At 50.8% G+C, this 18,709-nt stretch overlaps 1 protein-coding gene across 4 annotated transcripts in view; it reads right to left on the minus strand.

The window, feature by feature from the left end:
- TCIRG1 (T-cell, immune regulator 1, ATPase, H+ transporting, lysosomal V0 subunit A3) overlaps positions 1-18,247 on the minus strand; it is a 46,057-nt gene extending 27,810 nt beyond the window's left edge. For 3 of the 4 annotated variants that reach the window (XM_015424181.1, XM_015424183.1, XM_015424179.1), the window contains exons 1-2: positions 18,228-18,247; positions 185-305 (exon numbers count right to left, since the gene is read on the minus strand). In XM_015424181.1, coding sequence (XP_015279667.1) covers positions 185-301 — 117 coding nt within the window. In that variant the 5' untranslated portion in view covers positions 302-305; positions 18,228-18,247. Of the gene's footprint in view, positions 1-184; positions 306-759; positions 819-18,227 lie in introns of those variants that run through there. The other variant, XM_015424180.1, reaches the window with a different exon arrangement.
- Between the last annotated feature and the right edge of the window lie 462 nt (positions 18,248-18,709).

The raw sequence follows: 18,709 nt of genomic DNA on the forward strand, positions 1-18,709 counted from the left end.
TAGGGAAAAGTGAAAATGAAAAGGGCATCACTCTTTAGAAAGTGGATTACCTCCCATCTTCTGCTTACTAGCAACTACAAAAATAATATTCTGTGTATAAGCAGCTAAGCACAAGCCGTCTGATGACCACACCACCTACAGTGCTTGCTTTGCAGAGTGATTTCCCAAACCTTCTTGCACTTACATCACGGAACTCCACGAGTCCCTGCTCACCGAGTTCACTGACACAGGCATAGGCTGAAGCCGATTGCAAGAAAAGCTGGACCAGACAGATCTCTTCACTGCGAAACATGGAACCCATCGTGCTAGAGAAGACAGAAAGAGAGACAGCGTCAACTTGGTACAGGAGGCACAAAGGGAATCGGCACACCCTGACTCACTGGTAGGCCAGCGCTTATTTATACTGTGGGATGTGTTGGTCAGCTGCTCATTAAGACCACAGGGGTGGGGGGGTTGGAACAGGGATGTACCAAGAAAGGAAGGTAGCCAGAGAAATGGGGCTTAAATCCAGAACAAAAATATGCTTTTCTAGCACAGCTGGATACTGAAGAAAGGAAGACCCGGGCAGAAGAGCTCCTCTGTACTTTTCTGCAAACTGAATGCTAGGAAAAGATCAACACGAAGAAAGGCCCTTAGACTATGAGGGCTAGAAAATCAACAGGAATGCTACACGTTGGTGGACATGAACTTTGCCCCAGGCGGAGATTCTGTGGTTCCAATCGCCCATCAAGTCTGATCAATAAAGTCAGCTAGACTTACCTCCAGGTCCTCCTCACTCAAGTACGAGGAAGCAGAAAACAGAACTTATCCTGCAGCTGCAGCCCAGGAAGCAACCATAAAATGTGGTTGCGAAGCTCAAAGGACTTGTTGCAACTGACACCCAGGCTGTGCTGACTGAAGGGGGGTTTCCTTAGCTTTGGTGTGGCAACATCCTTTCCGGCACAAGCCACGACCCCCACCCCCCTTTTACAAACACAGGCCTGACTCAGGGCTCTGGGTGGCCACAGGATCCAAAGGTCCCAAGGAGGCTGATCTGGGACTCAGGTCGAGTCTGCATTTGCATTTTAAAATTAGCTTCATGCTGCTGTGACGCCGTCTTTCTCTATGCTTGTTTGAACGTTGTTTGGAGAAGATTCTTTTAAAGCAGTGCAGAGGTGCAATGACAGCTGAGCCGCCCTGAAAGGACGATAAACATATGTGGATGTGCAAAGGTATGCTAGCACTCTTGAGGTGTGAAAACGACACCAAATGTGGAGAGCTTTTTTGGGACTGGGCTGGGACACCAGTGGGAAAGACAAATGCAGATTCAGGCCCAATCTGCATTTAGCATTTGCTCAGTTGTTTTACCAAACCCACACTGTGACAGAAAAAGATGCAGTTCAAAACCACATTCAGCTACCCCGGGCCAACACTGTACTGACTGCAGCTTCACACACACACACACACACACCCAATAGCCATAAAACGGCCACAAATCTGTGCAGGCAGCCACCATAAAACCAGAGACCAAACAAAGTGAAAGCAGCATGCAGTCTGGACACGGCCATAAAATGCGACACTCAATCAAAGTGAAAGTGGCATGCCATGTAGACGGGGATTTCTGTTCCAGGGTGGGTTTGGCATAACAGCAGAGCAAATGCTAGATGCAGACTGGGCCTCAGCCTCAGACTGCAGAAAACAGCAGGGAGATCCTTGCTAATGTCAGCTGGCCATGAGAAGAAGACTGTGCTGCCCTGGAGAAGAGAGGCAGGACTAAGTCAAACCATCAGATAACGACAAGGACAACGACGATTGTATATCCATGCCCAAGGGCTCCTTTTGACAGTGGTAGAGAGACCTTGTCCACAGCTCTGAAGCAGATCTCTAGCTGAGGCAGGGTAATCTTATCTCTCATGAAAACAACTACCCACAGAGACAGTGATAGCTGCTACAACTGTCTGCTAACTGGGGAAAACCAAAGTCTAACAGAAGCCTGATAGCAATAGCCACGGAACCACACACAGCACATATGCAGGAATTGGTCTCTATTAAACAGATATTGCTGCCATATTACCCTTAAACGGAACATCCAATATTCCAGACAACTGTAGGTCCTTAGGCCATAATGGGTGTTGTTTCTTTGGTATTTCATGCTGTATAAGATGAACACAAGAAACCGGGCACCTTGCCATCCTTTCAAAGCATCACCTCCGACGTGTGCGTACTTAACCCAGCCACAAGATGGTAGCTGCTACTTCAAGGATTACCTCGACACCAGAACAATGCCTGGACAGACACTCCTAAAGTGAGTATACTTTATGTCATGGTTGCCAATTCCAAACACTGTTTAGATCAGGGCTTTTAATGAACTGAGGGCCAGCTTAGTCACCCCTCTACTTAAAAATATGGAATTGCCTACTATGGGAGCTCAGGTGACATGGTTACCTACTGGATACAAATGATTCCATCACCCGTTCTGTGGCAAAACATATAGGGGCAATAATTAAAAACCAGGGAAATAACATTAAGTAAGGTTTTTCCCAATGTAATTTCTGTTAAGGCGATAGCTGTATAAGCAGAGATAGATGATAGACAGACAGACAGACAGAAAAAATAAATCAAGTCTTTGGTTTCTTTCAGAGGTCTGGAAAAGACTGAACTTGCAGTGGCAAGATTGCTGACGGGTTCTCCTTGGAGAGATTATATCTATCCTGACTTGAAACAGATGCACTGGCTGCTGATTGAGTTCTGGATCTAATTCAAGGTGCTGATGATTACCTTTAAAGCCCAAAAGAGTCTGGGACCTTCATACCTAGCAGACTGCTAGGTTCTTCTGACATATTCCCCCCTGAAACTAGTGTTCTTCAACTTGCAACCTGCTTGTAGTACCTGGCCACCAGGACATTTGCTGGCATCCACCAGGATGAGGGCCTTCTTTGTGGTGGCCCCGTCCTTGTGGAACCAGCTGTCTGATGACACACGGGCCCTGTGGGACTTATCTAAGTTCTGCAGGGCCTGCAAAGCAGAGCTCTTCCACTTCACTTTTAGTTAGCTGGTTTTGGTTTATGTGGGCTGCTTTCTAGTTGTTACCTGCCTCGAGTCTGCCTGGCGGCAAGAGGCAACATATAAATTTAATAAATTTCCACTGATGGAACTTTCCGCACCCATAATTCCGCACTGACAAGAAAAAATACACTTAATGAATACTGCTTGCATTAGAACTCCTTTTAAAATTTTATTTTATTAAAAACACAAAGTAACATAATTAATACAGAAGGAGAGCACAAATCCTGCACCATAGGTGATCCACCAACGTGATGGAAGAGGAGCTGAGCATATGAAGCTTCCTTCTACCCACTCAGGTCATTGGTTCTGCCAGGTTCCACAGCAAGTAACGCTTCACACACGTTTCCTAAGAAGCATTATGCTTTATTAGAGTACAAGACTGGTACCATGTCCACAGAATTATTATTAGGAATAACTAGAAGGCGGGAACATCCCAGTACAAATAGCTGGGCAAGGCAATTAGCTAAGCAAATTAACTTTGAGCGCGCGGGCGGGAAGACTCCCGGCGGGTGATTACATAAGGAGCGGGAGAGTCGCAGGGTTTCCTGGGAGCAGAAAAATTCACACCAAATGTGGACCGCAAGCCCTCCCTACTTCACAAGGCCAGACTGATAACGGTGTCTAGCTCCCACGGTCTCCCTGGCATGTTTACGGCAAGCTGCTGAGCTGCAAGCAAGGCGGGAACAGGGAAGGGTGGACTACACAGATATGGCAGCTAGCTGACATCCTGCCCCCTCAAAAACACATCATTCCCCCCCCACACACAGCCGACCGGGGACCGTCCGGTTTTTCATGGAAATGGGCATAAAATTTACGTAGGAGTTTGGGGGGCCAAACATCCTTCCCCGCCACCCACTCCCGATTTTCGGGACCCCAATGTAGCCATTTCACAAGGTAGAACAATTGTCCACGCTTCATTTTAGAGTCCAAAATCGCAGATATTTCATGATGTTCCTCCCCGTCCACCAGAATTGGGGGTGGCCAAGCCAGTTCCGGGCGCCAGGGGTTAGAGGTTGGGCAGGGCTTTAGTAAGCTGAAATGAAAAATTGGATGAATGTTCCGCATGTTCTTAGGCAAATCTAATTCAACAGTCACTCCATTAATCAGCCTAACAACTTTAAACGGCCCAATGTATTTCCACGCCAACTTTTGGCACGACTGAGACAAACGTAGGTTTTTAGTAGATACATATACAGAGTCCCCAGGCTGCAGAGCCCAACCCTCCACCCTCTTCTTGTCAGCCTGATGTTTGTAAGCAGCCTTAGCAGTGTCTAAACCATCGCAGATCTTGGGCCACGCCTCCCTTAACGCAGAGCTCCATTCAGAAGCCTCCCCCCCTTTCCCCGGAGTGGAAGTCAGAAAGGGGATTGGGGGGCTGTCATAGCCAAAAGCCGCTTTGAATGGTGACATTCCTGTAGAAGCGTGGTAAGAACTGTTATAACAAAATTCAGCAAGTCAGTAGGTCTGTCCGATCATCCTGTTGGAAGTTTGTGAAACAACTCAAATATTGTTCAAGGGTTTGATTAACCCGTTCGGACTGGCCATCTGTCTCTGGATGATAAGCAGGGCCAGTTCAATGCCCATGAGTTCCAGGAGCTCATCCCAAAACTTTGAAACAAATTGGGGGCCCCTGTCCGTTATTATTTTGGTAGGTAGTGTGTGGAGTCTGACCACATGGTTGAGGAAAGCTTTGGCCAAAGTCCGAGCCGTTGGCACACTGGGGAAAGGAATTAAATGAGCCTGCTTGGAGAATAAATCCACAACCACCCAAATTACTGTCATGGCCTTGCTGGGAAGCAAATCGGTGATGAAATCCATGGAAATAACCTCCCATGGTCTATTTGGCGTTGGTAAAGGTTTCAGTAATCCGGGGGAGCTTTCCCTTCCTGGGTTTACACATAATGCACGTTTGGCAGGAGTGTACAAACAGAGACAAATCCTTGCATACGTGGGGCCACCAGAAGGTGCATTGTAGGAGATGTAGTGATTTCACAAAACCTGTGTGGCCAGCTGGTTTAGTTCCATGCCCTAGACCCATAATTCCCCCCCCACAACAGATTTGGAACAAACAATTTTGTGTCTTTATACCAACACCCATCCGGCCCCAGCGCCGACTTCCCCCCCCCCACCTCCACTTCCCGCTTGTCGAGCTCCGAAAAGGCAGTGGCGAATTTGGCCTCCCATCCCCCAGGAGGGGAGGGGAGAGAGGAGGCAAGTTTAGCCTGCCTCCGGGTTGTTACCGCCCTGCCCAAGTGGAAGGGTGTAAACATAGACTCCTCCTTCCGCCGACTTTCGTGCTGCGGGAGGCGGGACAAGGCATCCGCCAGCGAGTTCGCTTTCCCTGGGAAATGGTGGAGAATGAATCGAAACTTAGAGGAAAAATCAGCCCATCGGAGTTGCTTGGCATTTAAGTTACAGGCGGTGCGAAGCATTTCAAGGTTCTTGTGATCTGTCCACACTTCAAACGGCACCCTTGCCCCTTCCAGCCAATGTCTCCATGTCGAGAGAGCCAGCCGGATTGCCCCAGCTTCCCTGTCCCAAACCGACCAATTGCGCTCGGTGTCGGTGAATTTACGAGACACGTAGGCTAAGGGATGGAGTTTGTCATCTGCTCCTTTTTGCAAAATCACCCCACCCATAGCTACATCTGAGGCGTCTGTTTGCACCACAAACTTTTTTATTTCATCCGGGTGTGCAAGGATGGGCTCGGTGGTGAAAAGGGTTTTCAGCTTGTCGAATGCCTCCTGGCATTCCTGGGTCCACAGCAACTTAGCTCCAGGCTTAGTAGCTTCAGGACCTTTCCCCTTCGTTTTCAGTAAGTCAGTGAGGGGTAAGCTTACCTGGGCAAAGTTCGGCAGAAAGTTTCTATGGAAATTGGCAAACCCTAAAAAACTTTGGAGTCGCCGGCGAGTTCTGGGGGCCTCCCACCCCAAAATGTCTTTAACTTTCCCCTGGTCCATTTCTATGCCCCGTGGGGAGATGTGGTAGCCCAGGAAATCAATTTCTGGTGTGTGCCACTGGTGGGGGGGAATCAGGAGGCATGGTACTTGTGCTTGGTTCTGCCGGCGCGGCTCCAGGTGTAAACTCTCCTGGGAGCTGGTGCTCATCCTCCACTGGTGATTCAAGGGGTGCAGGGAGCTCCCCTTCAGACGTTGAGGGCGCAGAATCCCCGGGGTCAAGGTCTACGGGGTTGGGCTGCACTGCGGGCATGACAGGGAGAATACTAGGGGCTCCTCTAACTTGTGTACCTTAGCCCCTAAGCCCGTGACTAATGCTGGGCTAATCAAGTCCTGAGTACTTTATCCCCTCCGGTCCTGGTGGAGTGGGCTTGCGGAGTCCACAGCCCGCTGGGACCGTTCGCCAGGGTCTTTGGGTGATACATATGTAGCAGGTTGCACCTGTCTTCAGCCTCACATGCCACCTGTATCCAGTCATTCAGTGTCAGAGGGTTGTCCTGAGCTAGGACCTTATCCAGGATAGTAGGATTAAGACCGGCACGGTAGAACTCAATGAGTACTTCTTCTGGCCACCCTTGGAGCTTCGCAGTATATGTCTTAAACTCGTCAGAGACCTCCCGGACCAAATGGGTCCCTTGCCGCAGGCCCTGGAGTTCTATTCGGGACCTCTCCATTTCCAAAGGGTCTTTATTCTGCTGGCACAATGCCTGCATAAAGGCATCCATGTCCTGGAGCTTGGGATCCCTGACATTGTAAAGCCCCACAAACCAGTCTGCTGCCCGATCCCGCAGTGGTGCTTGTCAGAGGTGAAACTGTGGCCCCATTCTTTCAGGAACCTCCACACCTGCAGGGCAAAGAATGCCAACTTCTCTGGGGTGCCATTGAACGTCACCTCTAATGCATCCCTTGGTTGTTCAGCTTAGCCCTCAGTTTAACAGTCTCTGGCCCCTTCCCCTTAGTTTTTAGCAAATTGGTAAGAGGGAGGCTCACTAGTGTGAAGTTGGGGATGAAGGGGCGGTAGAAATTTGTGAACCCCAGGAATGACTGTAATTGCTGCCAGGTACGTGGGGGTTCCCATCCCAATACGTTCTGTACCTTGTGGGGGTCCATGCCCAAAACCATGCCCCAATATACGATACCCCAAGAAGTCCACCTCTTCTTTGTGGAACTCGCATTTAGACAGTTTGGCAAAAAAGCCAGTGTTCATAGAGAGTTCTCAGGACCTCCCTCACCAAAGTTACATGGGAGTCCTTATCTTGGGAATAGATCAAGGTATCATCAAGATAAACCAGAACCCCCTTGAACAAATACTTGTGCATTTATCAAGTTCACCGGGGCTCCCACAAATCTGACCGGCATGACTAGGTATTCAAACTGGCCCAACGGGGTACTGAAAGCCATTTTGTGTTCATCCCCCTCCCAGATGCAAACTCTGAAATAGACATCACACAAATCCATTTTGGTAAAGATTTTTCCTCGCGCAGCCTCAGCCAAGAGGTCTTTGATTAGTGGGAGGGATAGGTGTTGGTCATGGACACTGCATTCAACCCCCTATAGTCTATTGGGGAAATGTAATATGCCAGCACTCCACTGCACATAAGGGTCATGGTCCCGCAACCAAGGGTTCCCCAGAACCATGGAAACTCTGGCCATTGGGTTAATCACAAAGGCTCGCTGTTCCCAGTGAGGTCCCATCCCCATGATAACTGGCACAGTTTGATATCTGCACGCTTCCTTCATGGAGGAACCATCCATCTGGGTGAACAATAGGGGCTCATGAAGAGCTTGGACCGACACTCCCAACCCTGTGACTATCGCAGGAATTATTAAGTCTCTGGCGCACCCTGAGTCAATTAACGCCCTTACTCTTACTTGAGTGCCCAATTCAGGGTTCAACACAGTCACAAAGAATGGGGGGGGTTAGTGCTCACTGATTTTGTTGCTTGGTGCTTTTGGACCTGCCAGGTTGTGCCCTTCACAGCAGGTCCCAGCCTTTTCCCTGTGGCTGGGAGGTGTCATCTCCACTCGACGAAGCCCCCCCCCAACCCCACATTCAGCTGGATCACCTTTGGTTGCTTGGGACGCACTCCCCCAGGCTTCGGTTGTACGTCAGACCTGCAGCACTCTCCACCCCTTCATGTGGGGTGAAGTTGGTGGGGCAGATAGCAATGTAGCGTCCGGGCTCTCCACATCTCAGGCACAGCTCTTGCTGCATCCTCCAGGCGTGCATAGACTCTCGGGCTTTGTTGCGTTGGCCCTTCGACTCCCCAACTGAGGTCCTAGGGGTTGTCCTTGGCTAGTACATCTTGATCAAGGCGGCTCAGTTCTCGGCCTCACCGGCTTCTCTGATCCACCCGCTGAGGGTTAACAGGTTCCCTTGCCCCAGGACCTTTTCCAGGATGGCATGGTTCAGCCCCAAACAATAAAGCTCGATGAGGACTTCCTCGGACCATCCCTGCACTTTCACAGCGTACATTTTAAACTTGTCAGAAAACTCATGTACCGACCGGTTCCTTTGGCGCAAGGACCATAGCTTGGTTCGGGCTTTTTCCAGCTCTAGGGGGTCCTCGTATTGCCTTCAAAGGGCCCACATAAATGTGTGTATGTCGCGGAGCTCCGGGGGGGGCCCTGATGTTGTGGAGGCCTACAAACCAGTCTGCCGCCCGATCCCTCAGACGTGACCTGATGTAATCCACTCAGTGCTCAGCCGAGGCCAGCATAGGCCCCCAGTCTCACAGGAACTTGTGCACTTGTAGCAAGAAGACAGCCAGCTTCTCAGAGCTGCCATCGAAGGTGGCATCTAGGAGTTCATGGGGCCGCTCTGGCCTGGGTGGCGGGGCAGCCGGAGCGGGGGGCTTCAGGGGAACCACAGGGGTTGCTTGCCCTGGGGGTACTTGGCCAGGGGGCACCTGTGCCGGGGGTACTTGGGTGGGGGGTGCTGGCTGCTGCTGCCCATGATCTGGTCTCCCTCTGCTGTCGGGGGACCCAGCTTTGCAGCTCGTGTTGGATGGTCGTGACAATGAGTCATAGTAGCTGCAGCATAATTTCATGGAGCTCTCGCCTCAGCTCCTTGGTCTCTCTGTGAAACTCATGCCTCACCCGTTCTAGATCCACCTTTTCCATCATGGGGAAGTGGGCCAGGTCATCTCAGAAGGTGCCCCTATAGATGCTCCCGTAGGTGTTGCCGTAGCGCATCTCGTACATGACCCCCCCCTGGGCCAATCACACCTAAGCTAGAAGCCCACCTAAATAACGGTACACAATTCTCAGGGGAAAGAGGAGCAGGGGTGGCTAGGCTCAAGATTACATGTCTGAGTCAAGGAAGATAACAGCCAGAAACAAAAGTATACATTCTTCTACTCACCCCCCACGTTCCCATGGCAACCAAGCCCAAGAAAGGGGCTAGACCAGGGGTCATTTCATAGAAAAAGAGTTGCAGGAGCTCATTAGCATAACTTATTTGCATATGCCACACCCCCTGACATCACCGGAAGTGTGTCAGAAGGCAACACCCACTGCTCAGGCTCCACTGGACTGTTTTGGATTGCTAGCTATTGGGGGGGGGGACGCGCAGATCTGCCCTCATAGAGGAGGGAGAGCTTGTACCTGAAGGGGGGGGCCCTCTGCAACTTACCTGGTTGCTTCTTGCTCCTTGTGGCCTGACTGAGGGCTGCTGGGAGCAGGGGGCAAGGCTTGCTGCATATGCCCACCCCCTGGGCTCCTTACTGCCGGAGCTCCGCTCCTGTGCGCTCCTGCAGGAAATGACCCCTGGGCTAGACTGACACCTAACAGGGGTGTTGTGAGGATGAAATGTAGAAGAGAACAAAGTAAGCCGCCCTGGGTGCCTATTGGGGAGAAAGGCAGAGGATGACATTTGTTATGAATCTAGTTTGGCCTATGGCTTGCCAACAAAAAATGACCATTCTTGTAGCTTCATCCAGTATTGCTGCAGCTCTTTTGGCAGGAGGCAAAACTGCTCATACACTATACAAACTACCAGTAGATATGACATGTGTAGGGATCTCTGGAATTGCCTAGTGGAGTCCCTAGTATAACATATTTTCAAGGATACATTTATTATCTAAATGTGAATAATTTTGGGAACAATTAATGTGTCTGATGATAGTACATGATTAAAGACTTTGTTGTTTTTAATGATATAAAATTTAACTGAATTCGCTTCAAGGTGCTGGTTCTTACCTTTAAAGCCCTTTATGGCCAGGGTCCGACATACCTGAGGGACCGCCTTTCCCCATATTTACCCCAGAGAGCACTACGGTCGGGGTCACAAAACTGATTGACCCTCCCGGGCACAAAAGATGCCAGGCTTGCAACTGCCAGGGCCTTTTCAGTGGCGGCTCCACACTGGTGGAATGAGCTCCTGGAGATCAGAGCCCTGTGGGACTTTCTACAGTTCCACAGGGCCTCTTCCACCAGGCCTATAATTAGGAGGTGCACCAATGTTCCCTCTAAGCTGTGGAGTCTTGTGAGCAAAAATTCTACTTTGTTAGCTACTGGCATTAAAGCTGTGAGCGAGCGATTTGGCTACTGCATGAATTAGTTTGCTCTGGAGCCATCCTTCCTGAGCGAAGACATAAATGTGTGAGCTGGAGGCTAAAAAACTGTGAGCTAGCTCACACTAACTCAGCTTAGAGGGAACATTGGCCGCCACTACATTAACAGCATAATGACAGCTTTAACTATACCCTTGACATCTAGACAGCGCCGCCCGTGTGTTAGGAAGATCAGGAGCAGAATGATGGTCAGACCTTGTGTACACTTACTGTCTGCCATCTCAACAACTAATTTATTATGCAGCACTTTATCATTTATGATTGTTTATGATGGAACTGTTTTATATGTTTTTATGTGATTTTAATTGTTGTAAGCTGCCCTGAGCCTGCTGTAAAGCGGGGAGGGCGGGGTATAAACCTAATAAATAAATAAAATAAACTGGATAGACAAATATAAAGCTATAAATGAAGCATTTTATATCGTTAAAACAGTAAAATAAGATTAGATTTGATGGAGAAGAAAGAATTGCGTATATTTCGGTGTTCCCCCAAATTCCATTTTTTCCTCATGGCTTCAAAATTTCCAGACATTTTATGTCTAAACCTTAAGAAATACAGGAAATACAAAAATGGCCCGGCCACTATCCAGGCATCAGCTCCGCGATGATACACCATTTCCTTGCTCCTAATATAGTTCTCCATGGTGTGACTACATCAGAGACTGGGCATTATGCCAGTTAGACTTTATGAAGGCCACAAACCCAAGACCTTGCAGTGGAAAAAGAAACGAAATAACTCATTTTTAGGGCAAACTCGGTACCAGTGAAGCCTTGAAATCAGTGTGGTAATGCCACTGCCATATGTAAAAACCAGGCCAAAAGAGGCTGAGCTACACAGAACAGAGATCAGATTTCCCACAGTGTAGGACAGGTTTTGAACTGCTAACCATGCAGAACCTGGCATTTGAAGCTGTACAGATATGGAAGAAAAACCTTTCTCTAAAGACAGCAAAAGGGCCAGGTGATGTTTTGATGCAACAGTTTGTTTTTAAACTCTCTCACATCTGCTATATCTCTAGGAAGACTTTACTCGTGAAAAAAGACGATATAACAACCTCTTCTGCTCATGGGAAGACTGAATACAGACGTAACATGTTTAGAACCGTAGGACAAATTTGTAAGTGTCTTCACTGCATTCAGTCCAAACATTGCCTTCCCCCACCAAGGCAAAGCTCTACGGTAGGGCATGGGAAAGGTTCTTGCCATTTTACACTGATGGTTGGTTGGAATAATGTTACCAAGACATCTCTCTTTTCTTCAGAACAGAAAAAATTATAAGTGCATATCCCATCTGAAGCAAGAACGGAGGAACAAGACTGACGGAGGAACAAGACTGGGATGTGCACCTTTCATTCGAACTGTGTATCTTTTGTTCAAATTGTGAAGCTAGAAGAAGTCAGAAAGGTCTATGTTAGGTACGTTTTTATTTTAAGCTGCTGCTATGGCCAGGAGTTTGGCCACCCGTTCAGATTATACAAATCAGTGACGGGGGGGGGGGGCATGCCAACAGGTCCGCATCTGCTCCACCATCAAATAGCAGCACACATTTTAAATGTCAAATTATTTTCCATTGTCGCAAATGATAGAAAAATAATCTTTTCAAACAGCTAGCTGGAGAACTTCCCCAATTTAACAGCGTGTGCCATGTATGAGGAAGAAGGAGGGGCAACTATCGGGCAGAATGCAAAACCAAAAGCTCCCAGCCACATACCTAACGACAGATAGACGTCTATGAAGCAGTGGTGGGGAGCTGTACGACCCAGAACTCAATGGAAAGAAAGGGTGGGGGGACAGAATGAACCTTTAATGGTTTTTGTGTTTTGAAAACTTAAGGAAGGCTCTATGAGGGCATCACCACGTCCAAAGTCAGAGTGTTCAGCACCAGCAGTAATCAAACTAATAAAAAGAGACCATTTAACTGACTTTTTATTTCTGCAAAAACGTCACATTTGTTGTTGCACAGTCGCGTCCGACCCTTTGCGACCCCCATGGACCACATCACGTCAGGCCCCAGGGCTTGACAAATTCCAGATGCCAGGTCAACATGACTCACAGTATATCATAATACATGTCTGCTAGTTTTTGCTTTTCAGGACTCACTGCCATGAACGGCTCCACTTTCAGAAATGTGCCTGACATAGTACAGGTGGTAACATAAACAGCAGGGTAGAGTCTCTGCCAAAGTGTCCGTTCAGAAGCCTCAAAAGGGCTGGCTGGAGAGCCAGAGGGCAACCAACTCAGCCCCAAAAACTAGGGGAGTCGAGGGCGTGAAGCCCCACCAGCCAAGCTGAGCCAATGGCACAACAGGCACCTCCAACAGCGGCAGGGAAGCCTGCATAATGCAGCATGCACCACTCACTTTGCCCCATCCCACTTTCCCTTGCCAGGAAACCTCAGGATGGAGGTGCACCGAGGTAGGGGGAAGAGAGACAAGAGACCTTAGGGGGAAGTGGCCATGTCCTCCTTGAATTCCAGTTGCTGTGGGGGGTCCAGGAAGTTCGTAGCCAGACTCGTAGGTTAGATTTTCGTAGGGCCAACTTCAACGAACTCAGAGGGCTGATGGGAGTCATTCCGTGGGGGAGTGTGCTGGAAGGGAAAGGAGCGAGTGAAGCCCTCACTATTCCAGCAAGACGGAAACATGGTAAGGGCTCCAAGAAACCGATGTGGATGAACCGAGAGCTCCAGAATAAGCTAAGGGAGAAAAAGAAAATGGAGGGAAGGTCAGACCTCTGAAGAGGAGTATATGAGAGTTACTAGGTACTGCAGATCAGCCATCAGAGAAACCAAAGCTCAGTATGAGTTGGGTCTGGCCAGGGGGGCTCGCTACAATAAGAAACACTTCTACAGGTAAAAGAGGAAATTGGACCGCTTTCGGGAGTAGAAGGAGAAACTCTGGTGGACGACAGAGAAAAAGCAGACAGGCTTAATTACTTTTTTGCTTCTGTTTTCTCCCAGAAGAACTCGAGCCCATCTAGAGATGGTATAGGACATAACAGGACACCTGAGTGTCCAGCTGACATTGACAGGGAAGTTGTGGAGAGGCACCTGGCTGCACTGGACAAATACAAATCCCCCGGGCCAGATGTCTAACTGTCTAATGAACATGCAGAGCCTCTGTCCATCATCTTCAAGGCCTTCCGGACGACTGGGGGTGTGCCACAAGATTGGAGAAGAGCGAATGTTATCCCGATTTTTAAGAAAGAGGAAGGATGCTCCAGGAAACTACAGGCCGGTCAGTCTGACTTCTGTTGCTGGGAAGATAGAGCAGATTTTAAAGGGATCGATCTGTAAGCATCTGAAGGACCACTTAGTGATCCAGGGAAGTCAGCATGGTTTTGTCCCCAACAGATCTTGTCAGACCAACCTGTTTTCCTTCTTTAATTGTGTGAAGAGTTTACTAGATCGTGGGAACTCTGTTGATGTGAGTTACCTGGATTTCAGTAAAGCTTTTGATAAGGTTCCCCATGACATTCTGATGGGCAAACTGGAAGACTGTGGACTGGACTACATTAGGACAGTTCGGTGGATAGGGAACTGGTTAGAGGACCGCACCAGAAGAGTGGTGGTCAGTGGCGTTTCATCAGATTGGAGGGAGGTGTTCAGTGGGGTGCCGCAGGGCTCGGGTTTTGGGGCCGGTACTTTTCAATATTTTTATCAGTGATCTGGATGAAGGGGTAGAAGGGCTACTCATTAAATTTGTTAATGATACCAAATTGGGAGGAGTTACAAACACACAAGAAGACAGAGTTAAAATTCAACAAGACCTGAATACTCTGGAGAAGTGGGTTGTTGCGAACAGGATGCAATTCAACAAAGATAAATGCACAGTATTACATCTGGGCCACAAAAATCTCAAGAACAAATACTGGATGGGGGATACGTTTCTGGGGAGCAGTGTATGCGAAAGAGATCTTGGGGTAAGGGTGGACTGTAAACTAAATATGTGAGCAGTTAGTGTGATGTGGTGGCATAAAAGGCAAATCCAGTCTTGGGTTGTATTAAAAGGGCCATAGCATCGAAATCGCAGGAGGTCATAGCCCCTCCGGTCAGGCCGCACCTGGAGTCCTGTGTGCAGTTCTGGAGGCCTCATCTTCAAAAAGGATATGGGCAAAATCGAGAGGGTACAGATGAGAGTGACGAGGATGATCAGGGGTCTGGAGACTGAGCCCTACGAGGAAAGGCTAAGGGCCCTGGGAATGTTTAGTTTGGAGAAGAGGAGATTTGGGGGGGGGGACATGATCGCTCTCTTTAAATATTTGAAAGGCTGCAATTTGGAGGAGGGGAAGGAGCTGTTCCAGTAGGCAGCAGAGGAGAGGACCCGAAGCAGCGGGTTTCAATTACATGCAGAAAGGGATCGGCTGGATATTAGGAAAAACCTTTTCACGGTCAGAGTGGTTCAGAGGTGGAATCAGCTGCCTGGGGAGGTGGTGAGCTCCCCTTCACCGACAGCTTTCAAGAAGAGCCGGGAGGAATATTGGTCAGAGATGCTCTAGGCTGGTCCTGCACTGGGCAGGGGGTTGGACTAGATGGTCTGTATGGCCCCTCCCAACTCTATGATTCTATGACTAGTGTATGAATACTGGTTGCGTGGTCACAGGGATCACCAAGAGAATACAGAGAGGCCCTGGCCTGGATAGCCCAGGCAAGCCCAATCTCGTCAGATCTCGGAAGCTAAGCAAGGCCGACCCTGGCAAGTATTTGGATGGCAAAACTCCAAAAAACATCAGGGCCGGGAGGCAGAGGCAGGCTATCAAGCCACTTCTCTGAACAGCCTCCATGCCCCAGTAGGAGAAGAGGAGAGATTGGATTTATGCCCCGCCCTTCACTACCCAAAGGAGTCTCAGGGTGGCTGACAAACTCCTTTCTCTTCCCCTCCCCACAACAGACAGACACCCTGTGAGGCAGGTGGGGCTGAGAGAGCTCTGACAGAAACTGCTCTTTTTCAAGAACAGCTCCTGTCAGAACTACGGCTTGGACAAGGTCATCCAGCCAGATTAGAGTCCAAGCACTTAACCACTACACCAAACTTCAAGTCACTACACCAAACTTCAAGTCACCATGACTTCCGGGTATGGGGGCACACACGCAAATGCAAAAATACAGGGAGAGAGAGAGAGATTCCTGAGACACTTGCCTGATGGGAAACTTCTTCAACCCCAAATATCAGCATGGTGGGGGGGGGCACTCTGGCACATCTCAGGGGATAAAATCTATTCCCCAAAAGAGGAGGAAGAGAAGAGTAGGGGGAACTTTCCAGCACAGACACGGGCTGTTTCAGAAATGAGAACTGGGAAGATTGTCAGGGACTTCAGAGCCAAAATAACACAACCTCACAATACTTGCCCTCTCTCCCCCCCTAGAAGACAAGCCTCTCTCTCTCTCTCTCTCTCTGGTCTTGGGGAAAGGAAACAGCCAACAAGTTCAGATGGGAGGAAATCTTGGAATGGGTTCGTGGCAAGGACTCCCTAAAAGGAAACAAAGGTTTGCTGAAAAGCACCCCATCATCAACACCAAGTCTTTCTCAAGTTGCCACCTGAAGTGAACTATGAGGTCAGTTGGGTCCTGCTCAGGTGAAGGGCTCTGTAACAATTCCAGCACAACAACCACCAGCAAATTCCCCTCTCTCACTCCTAAGCTGACACCAATTCGGTTGAGCTTTGCATTGGTGGAAGAGCTAATCAAAATTAAACCACTACTTTTATATAACCCTTTTCATAATACAGAGTGCCTGAGAGTGGCTAGTGTGTTATATACAGCCTAACATCAAGAAATACAATAATTTTTAAAGAAACCTCTGTAAGCCAACCACTGAACTGCTGCTCAGTGAAAGGGCACATAGGCTGGGCTTGGGATACCACCTTTTCCCTCCTAATCCTCCTCTGCCTTCGTCCACTGCACAATACGAGCTGCTCCTTTCCCCATTCCTTGATCTCCACATCAGCTAATGTGATGCACCTGTACACTTCTGCGTGCAAAATGCCTATTAAAGGCACAGAGTCTTGCCAGAGGAAAACTGTCAATTGGCGATCATAACTAAGAAACCAAGATGTTGGTCTTTCTGAGAATAGAATACTGGACTTGAAGAACCTTTGGTCTGATTCAGCAGGGCTGTTCTTCCATCTTATGTCCAGAAAGTTGTGGGTTTTTTTTAAAACTCTATTGATGGAGAGTTCTAGAGGCCTGTTTAATGAGATTTACCCACAGTCCGCACAATAAAACTTGCATCTGAGTTCTTTGCTGGGAATTCAATTCCCAGGCACGCAGGGCTTGATTTGGACCGGGACCCTGGCACACAAGGACCTCCGCCTCAACAAGGCAAGTAGCAGCCTTCTGAAGCTGTCTAAGGTTGGGGAAATGGGGCAGAGGGAAGACCAAAGCCCCTTCTTCTTAAGCGCCATGATCCAAAGCTGAATTGGGCCTTTGTGTGCCTGGGAACTGAGAGCCCTGCATATACTTGCAACATGTATCTCATCCCATGGAACCACCAGGAAAACCTGCAAAGTACAGGGAGGCCTTCAGTCTCCATGAACGACAAAGTACTTGTGTGGAAGGAAGGAAGGAAGGAAGGAAGGAAGGAAGGAAGGAAGGAAGGAAGGGGGGCCGTTTTGTCTTCTGCAACGGCGCAGAACATCTTTCCTTTCTCCTAATTTGTCCCCAGTACAGAGAATCCTCGGCTTCCTATGACTGGCCAGTCCCAAGGCAGAGAGGCCACCGCTCCCCCCAAGTTCTCTGCACAAAGGGCCGGATAGGAAGAGGAAGTTAATGCCAACCCCTGAGTTTCGAAAAGGTCCATTTCCTGACTACCTAGAGTGGGGCCCAGTGGTGTCATGATGAGGCCGGTAAAAAGATCAGTCTGGTTCCTGAAGTGTAGGCCGGCTGCTAGACGGCGAGCCTATCGGTGCGGGCTTGTTCCTCAAGGGCCGCTGAGCGCTCTGCAGGCCGAGCTGGCACCGCGCGTTCAAAGGGCCACTCACGTGAACGGAGGAGGAGGAGGAGGAGGAGGAGGAGGAGGCGGCAGAGCCCGGGGGCTGTTTTAGGGAGCCAGGCACAGCAGAGGCGGCGGCCCCTTTCTTTGCAAGGCCCCCCCCCAGCACAGCGGGACAAGAGCCCTCCTCCCAGGGACAAGAGGGCATCATCCCGCTGCAGGAAGAGAAGAGAAGGACGGGGCCGGGGTAGGGTGGGGTAGGGTGGGGAAGGCCAGCTCCCCAGGCTGGCCATCGCGGTCGGTCCAGGATCCCCACCACTAGCCCGCTGCCGTTGATTCCAGGCCCCGGAGCCCGTTCGCCAGCAGGGGCCCGGCCGGGGACGCAGAGAGGCCGCCTTCGGCAGCATCCCGGAACGCAGCCGGGCTCCCGAGGAGCAACGACTCCCGCCCGCCCACCCCCTTCCTGACACGCGGCCCCGTCCAGGAGCCTGCAGCCGTCCCTCGAGCTCCGTGGCTGGGGGAGGGCGGCGCACGGAGGGGACCCTTCCCTTCGAGCGAGGCGGGAGGGGCCCCCCGGGAGAAGCAGCCGAGGAGAGAGCCCGCCCCGGGTGCGGGGCAGCAGCCCCGGAGGAGGCGCGAGCCCAGGGGAGCCCCGCCGCCGGCCGCGCCCTCCGGACACCGGGGCCCGGACCGACGCGAGAGAAGCGGCACGAGGCCCGGCGCCTACCGTCCTCCTGCCGCTCGGCGTCCCCCAGGCGCCTGCGGGCGGCGGCGGCGAGCTCTTCCTCTCTCCCAGGAAGGGGCGAAGCGAAAGGAGGATCTCGCCTCACCCGCCCCGAGGCGCTTCCCCGCCCGCCGCTCCCTCCCTCCCGGGAACTTCCTGCTCCTGCGCCGCCCGGCATGCCCGGGGCCGTCTGGGGCACCCCCCGGCCCCTCCTCCCGCCGCCGCCGCCGCCATGAGGCCCCGGACGCCCCCCTCCCCACACACCCGGCTTCCCGGGAGGCCCCAGCCGGCCACGGCACGCCCCGAAGGGAAGGGTCGCCGCCGGGCACGGACACTGCCCGCTATAGATGGGGTGGTGGCACGGAGGGCGCTCGCGGGCGAGGGAGGGAGGGAGGGAGGGAGGGGCCTGCCGACGCCCGACGCCCTCCTCCTCCCCCGGCCCCGCAGGCGGCCGCCCAGCGCGGAGGGCGGGGGGGGGGGCCGGG

The sequence above is a fragment of the Gekko japonicus genome, unplaced genomic scaffold (genome assembly GCF_001447785.1).
Source record: "Gekko japonicus isolate JY-2015 unplaced genomic scaffold, Gekko_japonicus_V1.1 scaffold1380, whole genome shotgun sequence".
Classification (NCBI taxonomy): Eukaryota; Metazoa; Chordata; class Lepidosauria; order Squamata; family Gekkonidae; genus Gekko; species Gekko japonicus.